Below are 22,050 nucleotides of genomic sequence, written 5' to 3' on the forward strand. Positions count from 1 at the left end.
TACAATTAGAGGTTTTCCAATGGAAGGGAATTACAACTCCAGCATTCCATAAAGATAGCAGTTTAAAGATAAACTTACACTAATTTTAGTAAATTTATCAGAAAGTATCAGTATATTTTTATCTTTTGTGATTGTTTAATGTTTGAGGTGATCTGACTGCTAGGATGTTTCAAGATTAAAATTGAAAAAACATGATCGCAGTTAAAACGCTGGTTAGTTAAGTTTAAAAGTTACAATTGTGTGACAAAGTTTGAAAACATTTACACTTGTTTTATTTTTTCTCTTAATTTATTTTAACTGCACAAAACACTTTCTCATGATATGAAGTTTAAAAATCAGAATGGTAACTGTTATTATATGTTCAATAAAAATATTTTTTTTGTACAAAGGCTTTTATTACTTGGGCAACGCTGGCTTTCAGCTAGTCTATATGTATTAATCTCCAAGTTTGTCTGCAGTTCGGTTTGTCCAGCTCTATCTATTAAAATGGGGACTCCGTATTGCATAAGATTTGATCTCGGACCCTACCGTTCACCAATACAATTGGCGAATAGTTCACCAATTGTTTTTCATGTTTGAGGTCATCTGACTGCCTGGATGTTTCTAGTTAAAGTCGACGAAACTTGGTCACGATTAAAATGTTCAGAAGAAAAATATGCCTGAAATGATGTCACTAGTTGTTATCGTTGCGATCGTCGATATCGGCTATTGCGTTTGAGTTACAGCGTTACGCGTCTCTATTCTGTCAGTGTCTTGGCAATTATAGCTGTCACAATTGCACCTTCAATTAATCTGAGTGTTTGAGTTGCGATAAATTTTTATCGATTTTAATCCTGAAACATCCCGGCTGTTAGATCACCACAAACATCAAAAAACAATCACAAATTATAAAAAAATACCAATAGTTTCTGACTAAATCTACCAAGATTTTGTGTATATTGGTATCTTTATGGATTTATGGATCATTTTAAAACTTACCCATGTTCATGAAAGGTTTGGTGAAGTCTATGACACTAGATCTCTCATAGTTAATAGTCAACTCTCCTAGTGCCAGATCTGCCTCCTGCAAAAAACAATGCACAAGGGCTTTAAAAAAACTTAAAGGTCACATGTGAAACTTTTGAAAATTTAAATTTTTTCAATTGTTTTCCATTTTAAAGATAAACTTAGCATATAATAGCTGTAACAGTAGGTACAACTAGTTCCACTAAAAAAAATCATTAGTTTCCAATTCTAATGGGGTAGTCACTTTATTCCATGTACCTTTTTAATGAGTGTCCCAATCATACCAGTCCATGAGCCATTTTCCAGTCTATGTCCAGTGGTCTCATCAGCCACTTCAAACAGACTTACTGAAAAATTCAGGTTCTGAGCTATCCTGTCCAGCATGTCTTTTGCAAATCCATAAAAATGTGCTAAAAATAAACAACCAATGATAAAACTGCACAAGCCTATATGAATACACTGTCAAACCACTACTTACTAGTACAACAAGATTTTTACTTACTTGTAGATTCAAGCCTCTATTTACTAGTACAGTCAAACCTTTACTTTCTAGTACAGTCAAACCTTTACTTTCTATTACAGTCAAGCCTCTATTTATTAGTACAGTCAAACCCTTGCTCACTAGTACAGTCAAACTTTTACTTTCTAGTACAGTCAAACCTCCATTTACCAGTACAGTCAAACCGCTACTTACTAGTACAGTCAAACTTTTATTGACTCATACAGTCAAACCTCTACTTTCGACAGCTTTGTCGTGCAAAGTCATCAATAAAATATGTTAAATTTCAGTAAATTTTTGAGTTCAAACATGAAGCAATTTCCAACATATGACATTTAAAATTTTATGAAACATCACACCCACCTGCGAGACAAACCAAACGTAAAAATTCAAAATGAAACATAGAACAGTTTAGAATACAAAGATAATAAATATAGGCAAATTAAGAGAGCATAAATCCAAAGTTAAAGAGAGCCACCTTTATCATCACCTCGACATCTACTGTCTTTATGCATCTCCAAGCCTACTCTTTAATTCCCCTTCTCCAAGGTAGCAATGGAAACATCTTTCTATTAACCAATACTTTATTAGCTTACTTGTTACTTGTAACCATAGACCTATTAACTATACTTAATAGTTAATAGTAATACGTATAGTTAATAGGTCTATGCTTGTAACTAACTTTTTACATTTTTAAATAGTTTTAGATGTACACAATGCATTTGTTATTGATTTTATGTGCAATTTACAGCAATATTCATTAATAAGCTTTTAGATGAATGGTAGTGTATTTCAAGAAAAATATTCAGCCAACATGTGACATATTCAGGGTTTGAAGCAGACTTGGGTAGAACACATCAACTTGTATGTAGATGATTACCAATAGAACCACATCTGGCATAGGACAAACCACACCAATACAACCACATCTGCCATAGGACAAACCAAACCAATACAACCACATCAGCCGTAGGAAAAACCACACCAATACAACCACATCAGCTGTAGGACAAACCAAACCAATACAACCACATCAGTCGTAGGAAAAACCACACCAATACAACCACATCAGCTGTAGGCCAAACCATACCAATACAACCACATCAGCCGTAGGACAAACCACACCAATACAACCACATCAGCCATAGGCCAAACCATACCAATACAACCACATCAGCCGTAGGACAAACCACACCAATACAACCACATCTGCCATTGGACAAACCACACTGATACAACCACATCTGTCATAGGACAAACCACACCAACACAACCACATCTGCCATAGGACAAACCACACCAATACAACCACATCTGCCATAGGACAAACCACACTGATACAACCACATCAGCCATAGGACAAACCACACCAATACAACCACATCAGCCATAGGACAAACCACAGCAATACAACCACATCAACCATAGGACAAACCACACCAATACAACCACATCAGCCGTAAGACAAACCACACCAATACAACCACATCTGCCATAGGACAAACCACACCAATACAACCACATCTGCCATAGGACAAACCACACCAATACAACCACATCAGCCATAGGACAAACCACACTGATACAACCACATCAGCCGTAGGGCAAACCACACCAATACAACCACATCTGCCATAGGACAAACCACACTGATACAACCACATCTGCCATAGGACAAACCACACCAATACAACCACATCAGCCATAGGACAAACCACACTGATACAACATCATCAAAACTTACTGTTGTTATTTTTATCATGTTTTTTCATGATAAATGGCTCCTCCTGCAAACATGAATAAAATTAATCATATAAATGACTTAATATTTCAACTCATCAGTTAGTCTCCCTTTTTGTAACTTGTTCTTACTTTTAAAAGGAAGCGAGTGAGTATATGATATGCGAGATTATCTAGGTTAAAATATGCAGAGCATTGCGTTACAATGTCACTAAAGCTTGCTCTCACAGCTCGTATTAGTAAGTTTAATTTATTAGCTAGCTCAAATTAGCCATTGGCAATGTGCCACGCTAATGGCAAGTGGCAGGCAACTACATTATTTTTCACTGATCATAAGCTGATTTTTAATACCTGTGCAACGCCGGGAATTTCGGTAGTACCTATCAATGTTATGATATTGTTTTCACATGCATAAGTGCAGTGCATTTGTGAGCATGAGACCACATGCATGAATGCAGTGCATTTGTGCATGTGACTTCATGCTCACTTGCACCAATGCAATGACTTGCTCACGTGAATAAAACTATACAGCTAGTGTGCAAAGGCCATGTTTCAGAAATACTATTCATAATAACAAATGAGAGATGAAGTATCAGCAATGCCTAGTTTGTTAGTAGAGATACAAAGATAAAAACACTCACCAGCTTGACAACGACTCGAAGTGTTTTGTTTTTAAGGTCTCTTTGAATTTCCTCTCTCCTGCGGTTCTCAGAATTAGCGATGTCCAGCCCATCAGCCACATTCCAGTTACCAACCTGTAAACAATGCGGTAAATAATTGCAGTTTCAAGGTATAAATGTTACTATACTCTTTACTAAAATAAGATACGTGACCATCCATCTAAGGCCATGGCTGGGGATTGAAAAAAAGATTGCACCGTACTGGATTCAAACTCATGGCATTCAGATTGGTGAACAGTTGTTTAGAACAGAACATTCAGAACAGTGTTTAGTTTATGATCTTCCGTTGTTTTTAAAATACATTAATAAGGCCTATATACTGTAAAACCGCTATTTTTCAACTCTTTTCCTATAGTTGCAGTCAATTGGAGGTGGCGTTCAAATAAAGGCTCGTGTTGCATTTTACAAATGGCTCGTCAGAATTTGGGAAGATAACTTTAGCCCTTTTACAGGCAAAGCGAATGTCACCTATATTTTGCCCTCTTTTTCCATTGGAGCGATATAAAACATTTTAGATGCAATAAATCTGCTAACTTACCTCCAACTTGTCAAAGATCTTTTAATAAATATGCATTGAGAAACTGAGAAATATCTCTGCCAGTTAATGTTTATTGCTTGTAATTAACCTGCGATGATATTATAGTCTGTGTCCTGCTTTGAAGTTTGTTGGAGGTTTTAATTTTTATTTCATTCTAAAATTAAAGATGTATTTTAATTTTATATCTATATTTAACAATATTGCATAAAGGTTCATTGCACTCATTAATATGTTTGCTACAGTTTGCAGCCAAAACTAGCTTTTTGTGTGCAACAAAAGAGGAGTTATGAGCGTCGATCAATTGAAAGATCAGATTACTTCAATGATGCTATTAAATGGTATGCTATAAATCTGTCAATTTATAAGTTATATAATGATAATCTATCAAATGCTACAAATATATATTTGTGTATTTTTTATAACGCAATATTTTGCTTCTGAATATATATTGAGAAACAAAAACTTGAAAACAAAAATATTTGCATCGTTTGCTAGGATAGCAGCGTTCTGACTGTTGCTTTTGATGGAACGAACATCTTCTAGTTGTCCAATACCTTCCACAATGTCTTCTGGTCTCAGATTTTTTTCTGCATTGCTGAATCAGTCGATATTATAGTTCAAACAATGTTTTGGCAGAGCAAAAATTTTACGCGTTGAATTTAGCACAAATGCAATGCGTGAAAGTTTTGCTCGATAAACGCAACCTTTGGCCTAAAACTATTCGTTCGTCTACCATCATAAATGTAAACTGTTTTTTATATATAAGTAGTCTACTTTGAAGTATCAAGACCGCATTAAACAAGAAACTACTATTATCCTGAGACAGTTATTAATTATTTCTATGGTGTTGCTTTCAAAGTTTTAACAAAAAAAACAGCGAAAAGCATTGGAGTTAGACAACGAGAGAATTGATCATTATTGATGTAAATGGTTCACTATTAATATGATATTGTGGACACTTTTCTACTGATCACCATCGGCTGTATTATGGGCTCAAAAAATCGAAGATTGTCAAAATGGCGATAAAATGGAGGTGGCGTTCAAATAGAGGGTGGCGTTCAGTTAGAGGTTTTTTGGCACATTGCACTGTCTATTGTGCACTAAACTATATTGTGTATACGTTAAATAGTTAGCTTGTGAGAAAACAAAAATTCTAGACTGCGGAGATTTATAGATTGCAACAAAGATTAGACAACTCCTGTAACAGCAAATCATAAAAAAAACTTAAAAATTTTTTTATTCACGCAGAGTATTACAACTGTTTCGTTTTACTCTTCCCTACTTTACTCCGTTTTTCTTCTTCAAACTTGTTTTGGGTTTCTAACATAGTTACAAGTCATATAAAATTATATTTCAGTTGTCATCTGCAAGAGTCATAACATTATCGAATGATACTATTTAGTCATTTCCTATATCAAACGAGGAAATTAAGAATCGTTCCAAACCTGTTTTGAAAATAAAAAATTGCCAATTAGGAAAAATATGCATGATACTTGCCACTTGAACGTTGCCGAGATTGTCGTATTCGATAAGCTCCAAAGCAAAGTCCAATCTCTTACCTCGAACTAGCTTTATGTCTCCGGTCAGACCCTCATATGACACCTAGGAAGACAGAAAAGCAACAAAATACAGTCAAAATTTTACACATGGAGTTAATCAGATGTTTCAACAAGAATACAATGTATTTTGTTTGATTTGTTCTGAAAAAATGTTCTAAAAAAGCCTAAAGAACTATGAAAAATACTTAATACAATTACATATAATTATTGTTAAAACATATATATTGCAAAGAATTATGTGATAGCTTAAAAACTTTAAATTATATTCAAAAACTAAATTAGGATTACTAGCTAAAAACTCAGTTTAGACTTAAAAATTTAAATTTCGGATAATTTAGAAAACAAAATTAAGATGTAATATCAGTAAAAAGATGTTTGGAAGGGGAAACAAAAGAATAGTTTAGGCAATATACAAGTTCAGTAGTAGAATGAGTGAACATAATACATGGCATAAACTCCTAGGCAAAATATAGCTTAATTATATTTGAAGTATAATAAAATTGTCCTATGTTACCGAAAAATGCTCTGTAACTTACTAAATTAAAGTTTCATTCAAAAAAATTAGTAATTTTGTATTAAACATTGCTAGCAGTGCCACAGGATACTAAAACAAAAACATTACATTAATATTAAAAGACAGATAAATAAAATTAAACAAATTAAAAATGTAATAGCCAGTGAAAACAGATATTTATTGCTATTTTACCTTAGAGGCACATGAAAAAACAAAGCATAGGCTTGGCTATGCTTAGGAACAATGATTGAGTGAGAGAGACACGCAGCATATTCCCTATAATTTAAACTATATTCAATTTAAATTAACTTAATTTATATACTAGAAATTTCCCTTTTATAAATAAAAGGGAAAATTAAAAAATAAGATCAATATTTAAATGTAGTGCTTTAAAGTAGTGCTTTGAAAGTAGTACTTTGAAAGTAGTGCTTTGAAAGTAGTGCTTTGAAAGTAGTGCTTTGAAAGTAGTGCTTTGAAAGTAGGGCTTAGAAAGTAGTGCTTTACTAGTCTCAAAATTGAATTGCATTGTTTCATAGCTTAACAATGATGTCATTATCATTGAGCCATTTTTAGCCATTTCTAGTGGTTGCGATTTGTTTTTGTTGGTGTAACAAGAGTTAATCTGCCATTTTCTTTAATATTGCATTTTTTGATTCAATAACTAAAAATTCCCCTGTTATACAGCCCACGACCAAAGTGATATTGGAAAAAAGAAAGGGTACTGATGGTTGAGAAATGCAATATTAGCAGTCAAATGGCACTACAGTGCAATAGGATAACTGCAATGGTAGCTGCAATGGTAGCTGTAATGTATTGGGTGTTAGTATGTACAACAAACAGCAATAATAATAAAAATATTATATGTTTATATCTCTCTCCTACAATAGTAGAAATGCAATATTAGAAGTAAAATGCACTGATATCATTAGAAAAACCAATATTATTAATATAGTAATACAGTAATAATAGAAAACCAATGCCCAATTTTGTTTACATTTCAAAACGTCATAGCAACCAATATCAAGAAGTTGTGATATTTATCTAGATTTTTAGAAAAACTATTTAACAAAATTATTTATAAAAAATAATAACAGTAACATATTGCCCAACATTGGTCATTATATACTTTGATCTTGTAAATTCGAATGATTATTCTTATAATTAAACATTGTAATAATCTTATAAAAATTGTTAGTAAAATACCATCGCCATTTCCTTTACTTTCACTGCTTTGGACATCAGTTGGAATACCAAAGTACTCATTATAAATGTCAAAAATGTCAGTTACTTTTAAATCGGCACAAAAAAGAAACGATTACTTTTTAGTACTTCTACGTCAATTACAGAAACCTTTGGCAATTGGACAATGCCATAGACTGGTGGATCGGTGTTTCTTATCGGCGTTTTGTTGGCCGGTCTTAATTTTGATTAAAAAAAGCTTGTCAAAGCGTGTTTCGAATAAATAAAACATTTTGAGAAATGTTTTGAAATAACTATTCATTTCAGTCAACTTGAATTATAAAATAAAGCATTAAAAACCTGTCGACTAACAAAAGCATTTCCTTTTGGTAGTCAGCAGGATGTCAAAGCAGTAAAGGCTGCTTTGACAGGTAAGGCTAAGTATTGTTTTAAAAGAATAATCGACAAGGCAATCACAAATTATTTTATGTATAACTTCGAAAAATTTTTGTTAGGTTTTTCTTTTCTAGTAAAGAAAGACTGTCTTAGCCCAAGCTCCAACTAGATACGTTTATGCGCTCTAACATAACTTTTCAATAGCTGGTTGATCTCACATTATTGCCAATTACTCTCAGTTAAACCATAAAATCCAAACAAAAGGATAATAAAAAACTTTTGAGGAGGTCCACTACCCGTCCCTTACACATATATAGTGCACTCAGGCTAAGCTAATTGTGTACCCGTGTAACCTTACGTTATAAAGTCTGTCCAGCAGTATTGGCCCAGATTCCCAGAATCCATCATCACTGGAGAGGTTAGTTTGTAAAGGTGTTAGAGATTGCTTCTCGGCGTAATAATCTAGCACTGTCTGACTATAGATGTTCACAGAGTCAACCATAAGGGCATGGTGAGCCTGCAGACCGTAGCATGGAATTGTGAGAAATGTTACACTTTTCACAAATCATACACTTTTACATTAACATTAACACACAATTGATTTCCAACTTATATAATATTCTTATAATATTCTTATATAATTTGTGGTGTTCCAAAATAATGCATATCGGCATAGCACCACCTAGACATTCACAAAAAGTTTGCAGTTTATTATTAATATTTTTTTATTTATCTCCTACAAGCTATAGTAACCTATACATCATTAGAAATGGAGTTTTCTCATCTTTGTTCTGCTGTGCAGAGCTATAATTATGATGATATTACGGAATTGTGGGAGATGAGAAGTAAGCATGTGTTATTATTTTAACACCCAATTAATTCTAATTTATATAATACTCTTAAAAATACATTTACTATATATAATACAATATATAATATATTTACAATATACAACATTTCAACATCAAAATAAAATACAATTGGTACAAAAACACAAGCTAGTGCAATCAATTCTCCACATGTTAACTGCATTCAGTCTCGAGCATGCTTTGTATGTTGAAACCATCATTTGTCAAATTGAACAGCTCCATAAGAACACAATGCGATTCATTTATTTCGTTCCACAGCTAAAACATTGATGACTTCTTAATACAAATGCATTATATACAAAACAAATAAATAGAGGTCACTTTATTTTAGAGCGTAGCTATGGAGTGGATAGTTGGAATAAAGCATATAATTATTAAATGTAAAAGATATAGCATTTTCACATAAATTGATGCTTTTATAATGTGGCTTATGATTATCTTTTATAGATGTATGGCACTACCTTGGATATCAGACTTAGTTCATTTCCGATTTTTATTTGTCAACTGAATTGCTCCAATATCACATAAATTTCTACCATAAGAAGAAAGGGATATCAAATAATTTTGCTACGGAAAAATGAAATATATAATGAAAAAAGCAAAAATGATGAATTAATACAGTATTTAAAGGTTGACTTGCAACAAAATTCACATTACAGTTATTTGGTATCAAAAGATTCACTATGTTTTACTCTGTTATGTTGTAGGTGCCAAATACGTGGAAATGTGATGACAAGCTCTTAAAAGCTCAAAAACGAAAAGCCGCCATAGATTGGAATCTCTTTATTTATTTGACGTATTCATTACAGTTTGGTTATCGTCTTGTCACGTGATGTCCTAACGTGAATTGAAAGGCCAATAAAAAGCTCAATATAAAACTTATTGTAGCACTAGTTTATGACAAACACTTCGGGTTTTATCGAAGACCCGCATCAAATATAGATGCTCGCTACTTTAGTTTTGTTTTGGCTTGGACTAATCGTCAAGTCGTGATCTGATCATGTGACCCAATACTTCAAAAATAATTTTTGCAGCACTTTTCGATTATCACAGGTGACCAACAGGCTCGTCATGATTATCAGACAATGATATGTACTCATTCGAGCTAAGGTTGAAAAGTTTAACGATTTTTTTACGGTAAGTTATAAGATATCAGTGCTAAAAGTGACAGCATTACAATGACGATAAAACAGACGCGTAAAAACAATAGACATGGTTTTATTGCATGTGTGAAGTATATTTGTGAAAATATTTTGACGAATGAGATTGCATGAAAGTGTAAACCGAAACCATCCTGTAACAAGTACGTCCCATTTGAGCCGTTTTGGAAAGCGAATCCAAACTACAGCGGTCTCGTGTGGCTGCGACTAATTGTTCGCTTTTAGCTTTTAAGAGCTTGTAATCACATTCCCACATATTTTGCACCTACGACACAACAGAGTAAGAGATGGTGAATCTTCTCATATCAAATAACTGTAATGTGAATTTTATTGCAAGTCAACCTTTAAGGCAACATAAACTACTAACAGCCAATTATAAAAACACAGATTCGATCATCTTCTGTCATCAATCTTCACTATTATCTTTTTTTTCAACTCACTTGTGGTCATCACAGTCCTCTTTTTTGGCTCTCATAATTGCAATTTCACTTAGAACTCATGGTTAATAAAAATCGGTCACAAAAACATGAATTAATAAATCTTTTACATGATACATAAAGCGTAGGTCTATCACCATTGACAGGCTGACTCAAACTGATGCTGCCAAATCTATGCAGCTTGCCTGTTTAAATTCCAAATCTATGTACAAGTTCTAAGGCATATATTCTTTAATTTCTCATTCTATTTCCGAATTGTTCAAGATTGGAATCGTTCGAGCACCAAGGTTTTACCGTATAGTTACCTGTAGGGTTGAATTACTCTCTAATAAAGTTAGGAAACAGTTTTGATGGTCTTGAACTGCATTTCACTTCACTGCAATTTTAGATAAATTTAAGTTAAATTAAATTAAATTTCAAAACAGAGTCATAAATCTATCCAGAAGGAAACTCACCTCAAATATTTCTCTTCCTGAGGAGCCGTTATTAAACGCAATCCAATTTTTGAGCACTTCTTGTGACTTCGCAGACTCCTCATCAAGAAGTCGGTATCCTGTTATGTTGACTCCTCCTGAGGTGTAGGTCTTGTCTAAGGAGAGAGCTCCGAGATCCTACAACAATGTAGAGTTATCTTCAAAACTGAATAACTTGATAGTTAGTGCTACGCTACGTTTGAGGGAGCTGCCGTGATTCAGTGGTTAGTACGTTGGCATGCAATCAGTAAGTCAGTGGTTCAAATCACAGAAGGACCATTAGTGGTGATAGGGAGGGCATTCAGCCACAATTGCTCCTTTGCCAAATGTCATGTTCAAATGGTCACAGTATAATTAGTTCCAGGATAAATCTGGTTCAGAATAAAGTGCCATACATGTAGCAGAAAGAGAATAAATCTTGATAATGAAATTTAAAAAACTAATATAGTAATTTTTGCATGACAATATACAAAAGCATTTTACCACAATTGTTCTTTTGCTAACTCTCAAAATAGTCACAATAAATCTCACACCAGGAAAAAGAATATTTGCAGTGGTAAAATGGGAATGGGAAAGCCGGAAGAAGTAGCAACAGTAAGTTTAAAAAAGAAAAGGCACTGTTAGCTAGTCAATGGCATAGTAATGAATTCATGTCTGCGTCAGGTCAAGATTCTTTTTTTCCAGGAGGAGAAAGCCAAAAGTAAAATTCATCTCTAGGAATCTCTCAGAATGTCCTAGAGATTGTCAGAGAGACAGGAAGTCTCTCTATTCGCTCTGTTCTTAAGGAGTTACGATTACATGATAAAATCCTGTTAACTACTAGACCAGTAATAAGAAAGATGGCAGATGACTGTAATCACCTTCTATGGCTTCAGAAGTTAACTTTTTGAAGGTGTACAAAAAGGTATTCACAAGCTGTCTACCACGACAGGGAGTAGTCTCTGGCCTAGGGAGGGATCTCACTAGGCCAGAGTATGAGAGAGATTTATTTATTTCAATTTTTAGTTACTGTTTTTAATGTTTAACTTTTTTAAAAAATATTTTTCACTTCGGCAAGTACTGAGGCCGTGAAAAGTGAACCACAAAGTAACAAAGAATGACTGTATAAAACTGTGACTGTACTATTCATCTGTGTGGGCTGTTCTTAGTCTCCTGTTAATAACTAAGCCAAGTTGAGAAAGTGAGAATTTTTTTCAATGATTTCTCCAGGCCAGTCACATCACAAAGTTGATGCCTTGTATGCAATGTGTTCATATTCTCACATTGATAGATATATCATGCACATATAGCTGTTAGCAAGAGTTGATAGCAAAGCTGTTGGACTTGGGAAAAAGGAAGATAACTGGGTGATATGGATGCGCGAAATATTTAATCTAAACTTGTCAACTGATATGGAAAGAATTTGACTTTTTCCATCTTTTCATCGCAAATCATCATTTTGTCAGTCACCTTGTCCTTGACCTCAATGCATTGGTTATAGCCTAATCTTAGTGTGAATAAGTAAGGAGATGTTCTAGATGCAACCCTATGCCAGCCTGTAATGTAATACTTATTCTAGAAACAAGACTAAATACATTTACTAGTTTAATCTTGTCATGAAAGGTATCCAGTAAAGAAATGGTATGAATAAAAAGTGATAGTGATTTATCGCACTTCATATGATTTATTACATCATAGTGATAGCAATCATCACAGTTCGCTATTTTTCTGATCCGTTGTGCAAAGTGTAAAAATGAAAAATGTTTGTGATACCCTGCAGCACATCTCTTAAACACCCTCGACTCTCAAAATCCTTACGGTTAATGAAAAAGTCACCATAAAAATTAGTTTTTATTTCACAGACTTTAACTTACAACAGGAGGCACCAGTCTCAATGAACCGCGACAAGTAAGAGATTACTGGTCGTCAAATCAAACCCTCTTCAAGGTGGTGCATGACAAAATACATCAGGTTTACTGACGCTGACTATAAATATGAGTGAAAACCACCACTAGGGTTTATAAGTTATCTCAAAAGGGTTATTTTTTAACAAAGTAACTCGGATTGGTAAAATTTTTTATGAAGGATATTTTACATTAAGTCTTTGCTAATATATATTTCTCATTTAAGAGTTTTGCTTGAACATGATGTCACCGCTACAGTATGTAAAAGTATATTTTCACACAATAAAACATAACTGACTATTGAAATAGTCTTCAGGGCCCAAATCTTTGCAAGGTCTCAGTTTAAACCATGAATCTGTTTAGAGGTTGATCTTTGTCTAGAACATTTTAGAAAACCTTGGTCTAGAACATTCTAGAAAACCTTTGTCTAGAACATTTTAGAAAGCTTTGGTCTATAAAATTCTAGAAAACCTTGGTCTAGAACATTCCTGAAGGGACCAGTTCATCTTTCTCACATCCAGATAGAGGAATGGTGAACTTGGTTGTTTTTTTAGTTTGTAAAGCAGTTATTGCTGACGAAGGGTGGAATTTTAATTTACAAATATAAAAAGACGAAATTTGTGGTAGTGAAAAAACATTAAAAATAATGCCGACACATTATAAAACACAAGCTGAGATGTCTTTACTACAATGGCAAAAATTTACAACAAAAACCTTTGTGCCATTTCTACAGCTCATTTAAAATTTAATACTGGTTCAGGCTATGCAACCTTTTGTTCTTTAATGCTACAGCTAGATGGCCGGCCCAAATGTGCGTTATTACAAAGAAGGTATAGCTGATTATAGTCTCACAAGGGATGTAAACATGTAGTGTTGGTAGGATGTCAGCATGCCGATCTTGTGCGCTGCCTTCAGAAAGTCTGCAATGTCCTCTGTTTTGATATCAACAAGGATGTGTTGGTATGAATGGCCATAGCGGAGATCTTTGAGGGCACGCTGCATGTCAGCCATAGGCCAGAATATTATCTCAATCTTTTCATGCAAACCAAACTGGAGGAAGCCTGCATTGAGGACAGACTTTATCCTGTCCAACCCTGACAAAATAAATACATTATATATGTTTACACTGAGACTACATATGCATGTATATGACAAAATGAATGGATACAGTAGTGTAGGAATTAAACTAAACCTGTTTGTTGAAAAATTAAAATTCTCATTTACGACATTATTACTTGATGGGAATTTAGTCAACAGTCATAAATTTTATATTTAACTAGGTGAATACCCGGAGTTGCACGGGTAATAAATTAATTATCCAATGAGTTTGAGTAACTTATCTGATAAGCTAGTCAAATCTGTACTATAGTAAAAGCCGTGTGAGAAGCCAGCTTAATAAACGTTAGGTTATGCGGAATGATCAAGCCTGCTAGTTAATAACCCCAAGTATCATGCAAATATTAAAATGAATATTTGCAAGCAAACGGTCATTACATACATCAATGTGATGACCGTTTGCCGGACGATTCTTTTGTATTCTGTGCAGCTTTATGGCTAAGTTCGCCATTTCTAGATTTGGTGGTCAAGAGCTCAAATCCAGTGCTGTGCAGATTTTTCCTTGCTAGATTTTAATAGCTATAACTGGACACAAGGTTAGACAAAAAGACAAACACTCAGATTTATACATACCCTATATAGAGTAATCCTCATTTTTACTTGCTCATCTCTAATCTGCTAACTTTATTTCATGAAGGAGAAAAATTTTTCCCCCTTGAAAATCGAACCCAGATATAACCTCCCAGCCATGCACACTAGCACGTGCGCCACGCAACCACCTCGAGATTTGAATCCAACAATGTTAGTAAGATAAGTTAACATATTTGGCAGTATGAAAACTTCAACTGTTATAAGGAACAAAGTAAACTGTATAAAATGAAGTGCTACCACTTGTAAATTACACACCGTGTGTCTATTTTCAAGAAAGCTAAGCTAACAATATATTAACAAGTAAGTTGAGTGTAACAAGTTCTTAAGATCCACATGCGCAAGCTATATGTCAGAGACTCGCTGAATACATACAGCGATATCACTTACCTTAGTTCCAACTCCGGACAGTTAAATAATTTGGAATTTATATTGCAATAAACCTGCATAGACCAATGAGTTGATTTGATTTGAGAAAGTTTTTATGTCAATCTTGGTGAGTGCACGTATAAATTATATGTTCAACTCCATGTCTGAGAGTCAAAAAGGCTAAAGCTATTTTTTTCATAAAATGATTCTCTGTAACAATAATAAACTATTTTATCAATACAAAGTCATGGAAGTTTAGTTTTGGTTTAAACATTTATATTATATATTCAGTTTAAAATAGATAATATAACTGTAACAAAACTTTAATAATAACAGCATTTTAAATGCAGCTTCGGCTAAGCCGATATTAGACTTGATGAGTTTTAGTGATTGTTACGTGTTCTTAGCCAGGCGCTGCCATTATAGTAAAGACTTGCAATAAGCCCTGCGCTGCCTGGAATTTCTTCCACTTTTAATCAGATAGTTCCCAGAAGAGGGTTTAAAAGACTGGTTCTTAGGAACTAAAGGGAGTTTTGATATGAAAATAGTTTAGTGACCTGGCGGATGGCACGGAGTATATATCAGTAGAGCTTAAATGAAATTAGCTAAAAAATGTGTAAACTCATAGTGTTGGTGCAGAATAAAGGCTGCTTCACGCTGTAGTGGCGTGTGTTGGGGTTGTCCTCTCAGTGATTAGTCATAGACTATGCCGTAAACTGATGATATCGCAAAGGCAATACGGATATGCCAGGAAACATTGCTGCTGTTAAAATTTCTCGATATTTTGCTGTCCATCCACAACAGCTTTGACAATGCTGATTGGATGTCATAGATCTATATTTCCCTTCATGATAATTGCTGAAGTTGGCCGCATTGTATAATGTAACCACTATGTTGCAGACTATTAAATGATGTAAACACGGTTTGTGATAGTGTGAACAATATTAGCACAGACGATCACCGATGTATTGTGGAATTACTGCTGCCATATTGTGAAATAGTATGAACCAGCCTTAGGTTCACTCTAAATCTTTATCACAAGGAGTTGTCTGCTCACAATTGAGTTGAACATTGTTAATCGGTATAAATCATATTTCAACATAGCCAGACGATCACCGACATATTAAGGGATTAATGCTGACATATGGCATATAATGTGTACTAGCCTTAACAGACACGCACGCACACACACATGCACGCACACACGCGCACACACACACATGCACGCACACAATGGCAATGAGAGAAATATCAATATAGATATTCTTTGTTCAAATGTGCTTTTTGCAGACAGTCTAATAAATTCATGGTTGCAGACAAAGCAAAGTTGCTGTAAAGACACAATATTTTACACAAATTTAAGTACCAGTACCTATCTGTGTGACTAGCAAAGCCAAGTAGCCAGAAAATGAAGTTTTTCTCTCATTGGTGAATCTGTAGTAACGAATACTTTTGATTCTCTTGACTGACTGTAAAGTTCTAAGGCTACATACTAGAGAAAGGACACTTGAAATGAGATAAGAGAAGCTAGGATATTGATCACCAGACACAAATCGTCTGATCATAGACCTACCTTCAGTACCCTTATAGAGGACAACAATATCACCCCATTGATAAGCCCTGACAAAGTGGAGGAGAGCGGAGCTCAGGGTTCGCACATCTGGATGAATATGCATCGCCATTGTTTGCTGATTGCCTTTCGCTTGATTTTTTTTGCTGTAAAATGGTAACATATAATTTACAAATCTGCTGAGTCATGCAAATACAGCAGCTAGCAGTTAGCAGTTAGCAGTTAGCGTGATGTTTGACCTACAAAACATTTTAATAAAATAACGATGTTAACTCGAATTAATTTGAAGTTTCCAAAGATATAATACTAAAATAAATAAATGTTACTGGAAAAAATTAAGATTCAAATTGTTTGAAGATTTTAAAATAAAAGTTATTAACTTTATTTTATTTTTGTTAATCAACAAAAATTATCATTCATAAATTTTTCTTTTATGCTAAATTAGGTAACACGGGCTATTTTTTTAGGTGAATGATTCATTTTTTTAGTGTGGAGTTGTTTGCTCATAAATCTACCTCTATTAGTAGGATTGGATAACTCTATTAATTTAAAAGTAAATGGTTGTATAAAATATATTCAATACAGCCCAAGCACTTTAAATTATTCTCTCAAATTATTTAATTTATTTAAAAAATAAAATTATCATTATTAAATGACGTATTATTAAACAATAAATTAATAACAAAATTCCTGAGCTGCACCGAAACATTCTTATGAAACCAGAAAATCAATAACTGTTGACAAGTGATCAGTATTGATGTCTAAAATTCATATTGACACCCATACCTCTTCTCAATTATGGGTATTCTTCTTTTGGCTTTTCCCATTTGGGTGTCACCACCACAAATAGTATATTGCAACCAGTTGCTCACGAAGTCTGACAAAAGAGCATGTTTAGCTAAAGGCATTACTACCAACTGTCCGTCTGTCTGTGATTTGAACCACTGACCTACTGATCAAAATCCATCACACTAACCACTGAGCAACAGCTGCTCTCTTGTTGACTCGAACTAAAACCTTTCCCATTGCGAACACAAGCTGTGCAGGACAGCTGGTCGGTTGCTAAATTAAATATTACAAACTTGTCTCTCACTATGAAAACAAAAAAACTTGACAACGGAGAAGGCAATCAGCTCTCCAATGAAAAACCAATCTTTTTTTGCAAGAGTTGCTAGGTTTGAACACCAGTCTCCAGCATCCAGTACTCTAAACCAACCCACAGGTTTTCCTCTTAAAAAGCCAATCGGAAATAGCAAATGGCATTGCGGTACCCAAACAGTACTTGATAATGTAAAACTTTCTTTTTTCATGAAATATAATAATACCGCGTGAGCATGTACATTGTCATGTTCATAGACATTTTACTGTAAGTACAATCAGGCGCAGAAAAACAATTCAGTTTTAAACCCAAGTTAATAATAAACAGGCCAGATAGACCACTCACTGCAAAAAAGAAAGTTCTGGAAGAGGGTGTATGACTGGAATTCCCAGCCTTTCACAAAGAGATGCTCCCATGTCAGAAGATGCCTGGTCTGTGACAAGAAACAATCCGATTACACCAGCTGATGAGGTATTTGAGCTGATCACAAGTTCATGTGCTACAAAATATAGTGATTGCATTGTTTTACACTCGACACAATTCAATAAAATAAATATTTTCAAAAATAAAAGAGACTTGCTCAAGTGTTCAACTTGCACCAAAAACTCTCACTTTTGTTTGCATGCTTCAAAGAGCTACTCTAAAGTCAACATTTAATTTAGACATTGAAATAAAACCACACTTTTTGCTATGAATACAATGGAATGCTGTTCTCAAATGTTCTGTGCTGGTTGATAACAAAAGGGTTTGTCACATGAATTATAGTTCAAACTATCAAAATTATACATATTTTTTTATCATATGGAAATTTTGAGTATGATATGAATATGAATATTTTTTCATCATGGAGAGTTTGAGCGTTGTTTAGATGAGCTGACTGCCAGGCTGTTCCAGGATTAGAATCGACAAAACTTTATTGCAGTTAAAAGGAGCAAAAGAAAGAGACTTCCCAAAAAGAACATCAATAGTCCACTTCCTGTTTTTTCCTCTCATTATGACATCGGCTATTGTGCCAAGTTGCAGTGTTACGCCACTCTATTGATATATACCGGTATTTTATTTTCTATTCGCTCATGATTGTTACAAAACTTCAATATAGCCTCAGATACATTGCTATGATCAAATGATTTAAAAAAGTTGGTTAGAATTGATCTCATGTTTGTCTCTAAATGCTGTGTAAACATGCAAGCACTGACGCTGGTGAAACTATATATTTTATCCCTCATAAACAAGAAGCACGATTTCTGACTTCATTTTTGCAGAAGTCTGAGCACAGATTTTTCTTCTGAGCATTTTAACTGCGATCAGGTTTTGCTGATTTAATCTTGAAACATTCTTGCAGTCAGATCATCTAAACAACAACTAAAATCCCAAATAATTGAGAAATAATTTTTACTTTCTAATAAAATCTACAAGAATCTGATGTACCAACCCTTTAAAGGTACATTAAACTTCTTCATACACACATCTAAGTTTTGAGAGCCTAATTTGACTATGGGTTTTTGACTAAACAAAAGATCCAAGCTCAGTTTACAAGTCCCTCAACTAAACATAGACATATTTCTGCTCCCAAGACCTAACATCTTTAGTTTATATAAATTTCAATTTTTGTCTGTTTGTCTGTCAGCGTGTCCGGCCATAGAGATAATGTTTTAAGAATGAAAAATCCACTGCGCGCTGGACTTGAACTCGCCACCTCCAGTTCTGCAGACAGACATTCATCTAATACACTATGCTGTCTAACTGACTATACTATAGAATTATTTGAGTACATACTTATTACACATGCCACTCTTTCATGACTTCACATTTACCATACCATTTACCATATGAAGCCATACCAGAAGAACAATTGCGCAGAAAAAATTCCTTAAACTCACACGGCCAACAAGACTATTGCAGTAAGTTTAGCTCAGTAGGAGGCACTGCAGCCGGGACAGTATGAATTACACATAAATAAACACAAGACACAGGAATAAACAAGACACCTTATTTCGAAACTTTGTTATTACCCGTGCAATGCCGGGCATTCATCTAGTTGTATATAAATCACACTTACATTTCTCAGCAGTCTCAACTACATCCATCGCTGTTGCTGATACTGCCAAGAACTCTATCTCCTGCTGCCGCTTGTTTACTTGAGAGACAGCAAATTCAAAAACCTTCTGGGAGGCAAGTCTGAGATCTGGATCTTCATTAAAGATGCCACCTGAAGGAAAGGATAGGTTAAGTCTTGCTCAGATCATGCAAATAATAGTGGGTGAGGAGAGAGTAGGCTGCAATGGTAGAAGGAACACAGTTATTATTGATAAAATTCATTTATGCATCTACACAATGCATATCTTTCATCAAATGTTCCATTATTTTCATGTACTATAAAGCGGATTAAAGCATGACAAATAACACATGGGAATTTCTACCTGTTCCTTAAGCATAGAAGGCGCTAAAAACAATCTAACTTTATATATTTAAACTAATTTTTTTACCACTCTGAACATGGTTTGCTTGTATACCATACTCACTCATGAGTAAAAATAAATATAATTTGTAGATCAAAGAGTTAACCACAGAATGTATGCAACTTTGGACTTGCGTACAAAATTTTGGACTATTAAAATGTGAAAAAAATTCTGCTATACACCAACATTTTCACATGAAAATATTTTTTGAGTCTCCTGCAATTGTTTTTCAGTAAAAGAAACTAACCCCTATATAAAATTCTAAGACACTGCTGAGGCTTGTAGGAGTTGAGCCACACACTATGTAAAACCACCTTTCGTGTATGTAATCTACATTTCGCAAAGTTCATTTGTCCGTTTATTTCCACACACACCATTTACACATGGTAACTTATTCCAAGGCCAGTTCCATGGCTTGACTAAAAGCAATTTTGACTACAATGAGAAGCGGTATCTTGACTGCAAAAAGGATCACATCGTTTTAGTTTCGAACTCACAACTTTCAGCATAGTAGACCAATAATGTAACAACTCCACCAATCAATCATCCTCTGGCATTTCAGAATAATCAAACATTACACATGATGATCTCTCATGGCGTGCAGACTGGGTACTAGAGTGTAATAGAACTAGCAACACACCTAGTCGAATAACCTTCCGAGGAACTGCACCACTGGCAACCAGGCTTGTGAATAGAAGTGATACTGTGAAGAGTGTTACCCACATTTTGTCTCTTTTCAATCGGTTCACCTACAACCAATACCTGCTGGTGATTGTAAGGTAGGGTGAAGTCCAACGGCTGTTCAGAAGGTACGTAATAGGTGGTTGTTTCCTGCCACATAAAAGCGATCTTTGCTATAATAAGAGTCATGTCCACCTGTCTGTTTGAAGCCATAGTTAAAGGTTAAGAAAAAAGATTTCTGTTAACAGGATTTGAACTCATGACTTTCCAATCAGTAGACCAACACCCTACCACCCGCACCAATCCTCAGCATATTTGGGAGTAACTGTGCACATAGTTATTTTACCTGATGATTTCTAACGACGCACCGTACTGCCAGGGTACTAGTAATAACAACTTTATCAGTCTGGTTTTTAAAAATTTCGAAGCTTGGATTCAAAATCATTTTTCACCAAGATGTGGAATCATAAGAGATAGATTTAGTTTCATCTTTAAAATAAATTCACAGATATTAAAGCACTCGATCGCTAACAAGATAATAATTTAGCTGCTGAAACAATTAAAAAAAAACATTATTCTTATCAATTTTGCCAAGCTCCTTGTTACTCCGTGGTGTTATAGCTATTACCAATTACTTAGCCTAAAAGCAAGTTTTAATCAGATCTATGCAATATTCACTTAACGGTAGTAGTAGTGAAGTTGATGTCGCTCTTAAACCCTCATCAGCTACTACTGTGACATCAGCAGGTATGGTTATAATAATCCATTTAGGTACACAGATGTTTACCCACTCTAATAAAGCTTCTATGTTCATGCTTTCCATGCAGGAAAGACTCTCTTTTTAACGCCTGACCATCACAAAGTACGAAACAAATAACAACACAGCTTCATTTCTGTATAACTCGTTTTACCTAGTCTATAACTTGTTCTATTTGTAGCATATTGTTCCATTTTTAGGAGTATATATAAAAATACTAGCCAAATGTTCGGCATTGCTCGGGTATTAAAAAAATAGCTTATAAACACTGGCAGGTAATGTGCCTGCCACTTGCCATTAGCTCACACATTGCTAATAACTAATTTGAGTAAGCTACTATCCGTATTGCTAAACTTACTAATAAGAACCGTGAGATCAAGCTTTAGTGACGTTGGGTAACGCAGAGCGCTATGCATAATTGAGATAATGACTCATATTGGCCAATGAATCCATTGCACCTCACCAGGTAGCTGAATTGG

General features: G+C 34.5%; 2 protein-coding genes across 2 annotated transcripts in view; both read right to left on the reverse strand.

Moving 5' to 3' along the window:
* The window catches only part of LOC137404134 (glutamate receptor ionotropic, kainate 2-like), a 19,256-nt gene extending 15,262 nt beyond the window's left edge, over positions 1-3,994 (reverse strand). Inside the window, exons 1-4 of the mRNA XM_068090289.1 lie at positions 3,886-3,994; positions 3,249-3,291; positions 1,264-1,415; positions 979-1,063 (exon numbers count right to left, since the gene is read on the reverse strand). Coding sequence (XP_067946390.1) covers positions 979-1,063; positions 1,264-1,415; positions 3,249-3,276 — 265 coding nt within the window. The 5' untranslated portion in view covers positions 3,277-3,291; positions 3,886-3,994. The remainder of the gene's footprint in view (positions 1-978; positions 1,064-1,263; positions 1,416-3,248; positions 3,292-3,885) is intronic.
* LOC137404783 (glutamate receptor ionotropic, kainate 2-like) lies at positions 3,847-21,027 on the reverse strand. The gene is made up of 9 exons (XM_068091015.1): positions 20,787-21,027; positions 19,734-19,883; positions 18,020-18,173; positions 16,579-16,721; positions 13,785-14,026; positions 11,032-11,187; positions 8,469-8,627; positions 5,960-6,064; positions 3,847-3,999 (listed from the first exon to the last, which is right to left on the reverse strand). The coding sequence occupies exons 1-9, from the start codon at positions 21,025-21,027 to the stop codon at positions 3,847-3,849; spliced, it is 1,503 nt and encodes a 500-aa protein (XP_067947116.1).
* Between the last annotated feature and the right edge of the window lie 1,023 nt (positions 21,028-22,050).

The sequence above is a fragment of the Watersipora subatra genome, chromosome 9, assembly GCF_963576615.1.
Source record: "Watersipora subatra chromosome 9, tzWatSuba1.1, whole genome shotgun sequence".
In the NCBI taxonomy this organism is placed as follows: Eukaryota; Metazoa; Bryozoa; class Gymnolaemata; order Cheilostomatida; family Watersiporidae; genus Watersipora; species Watersipora subatra.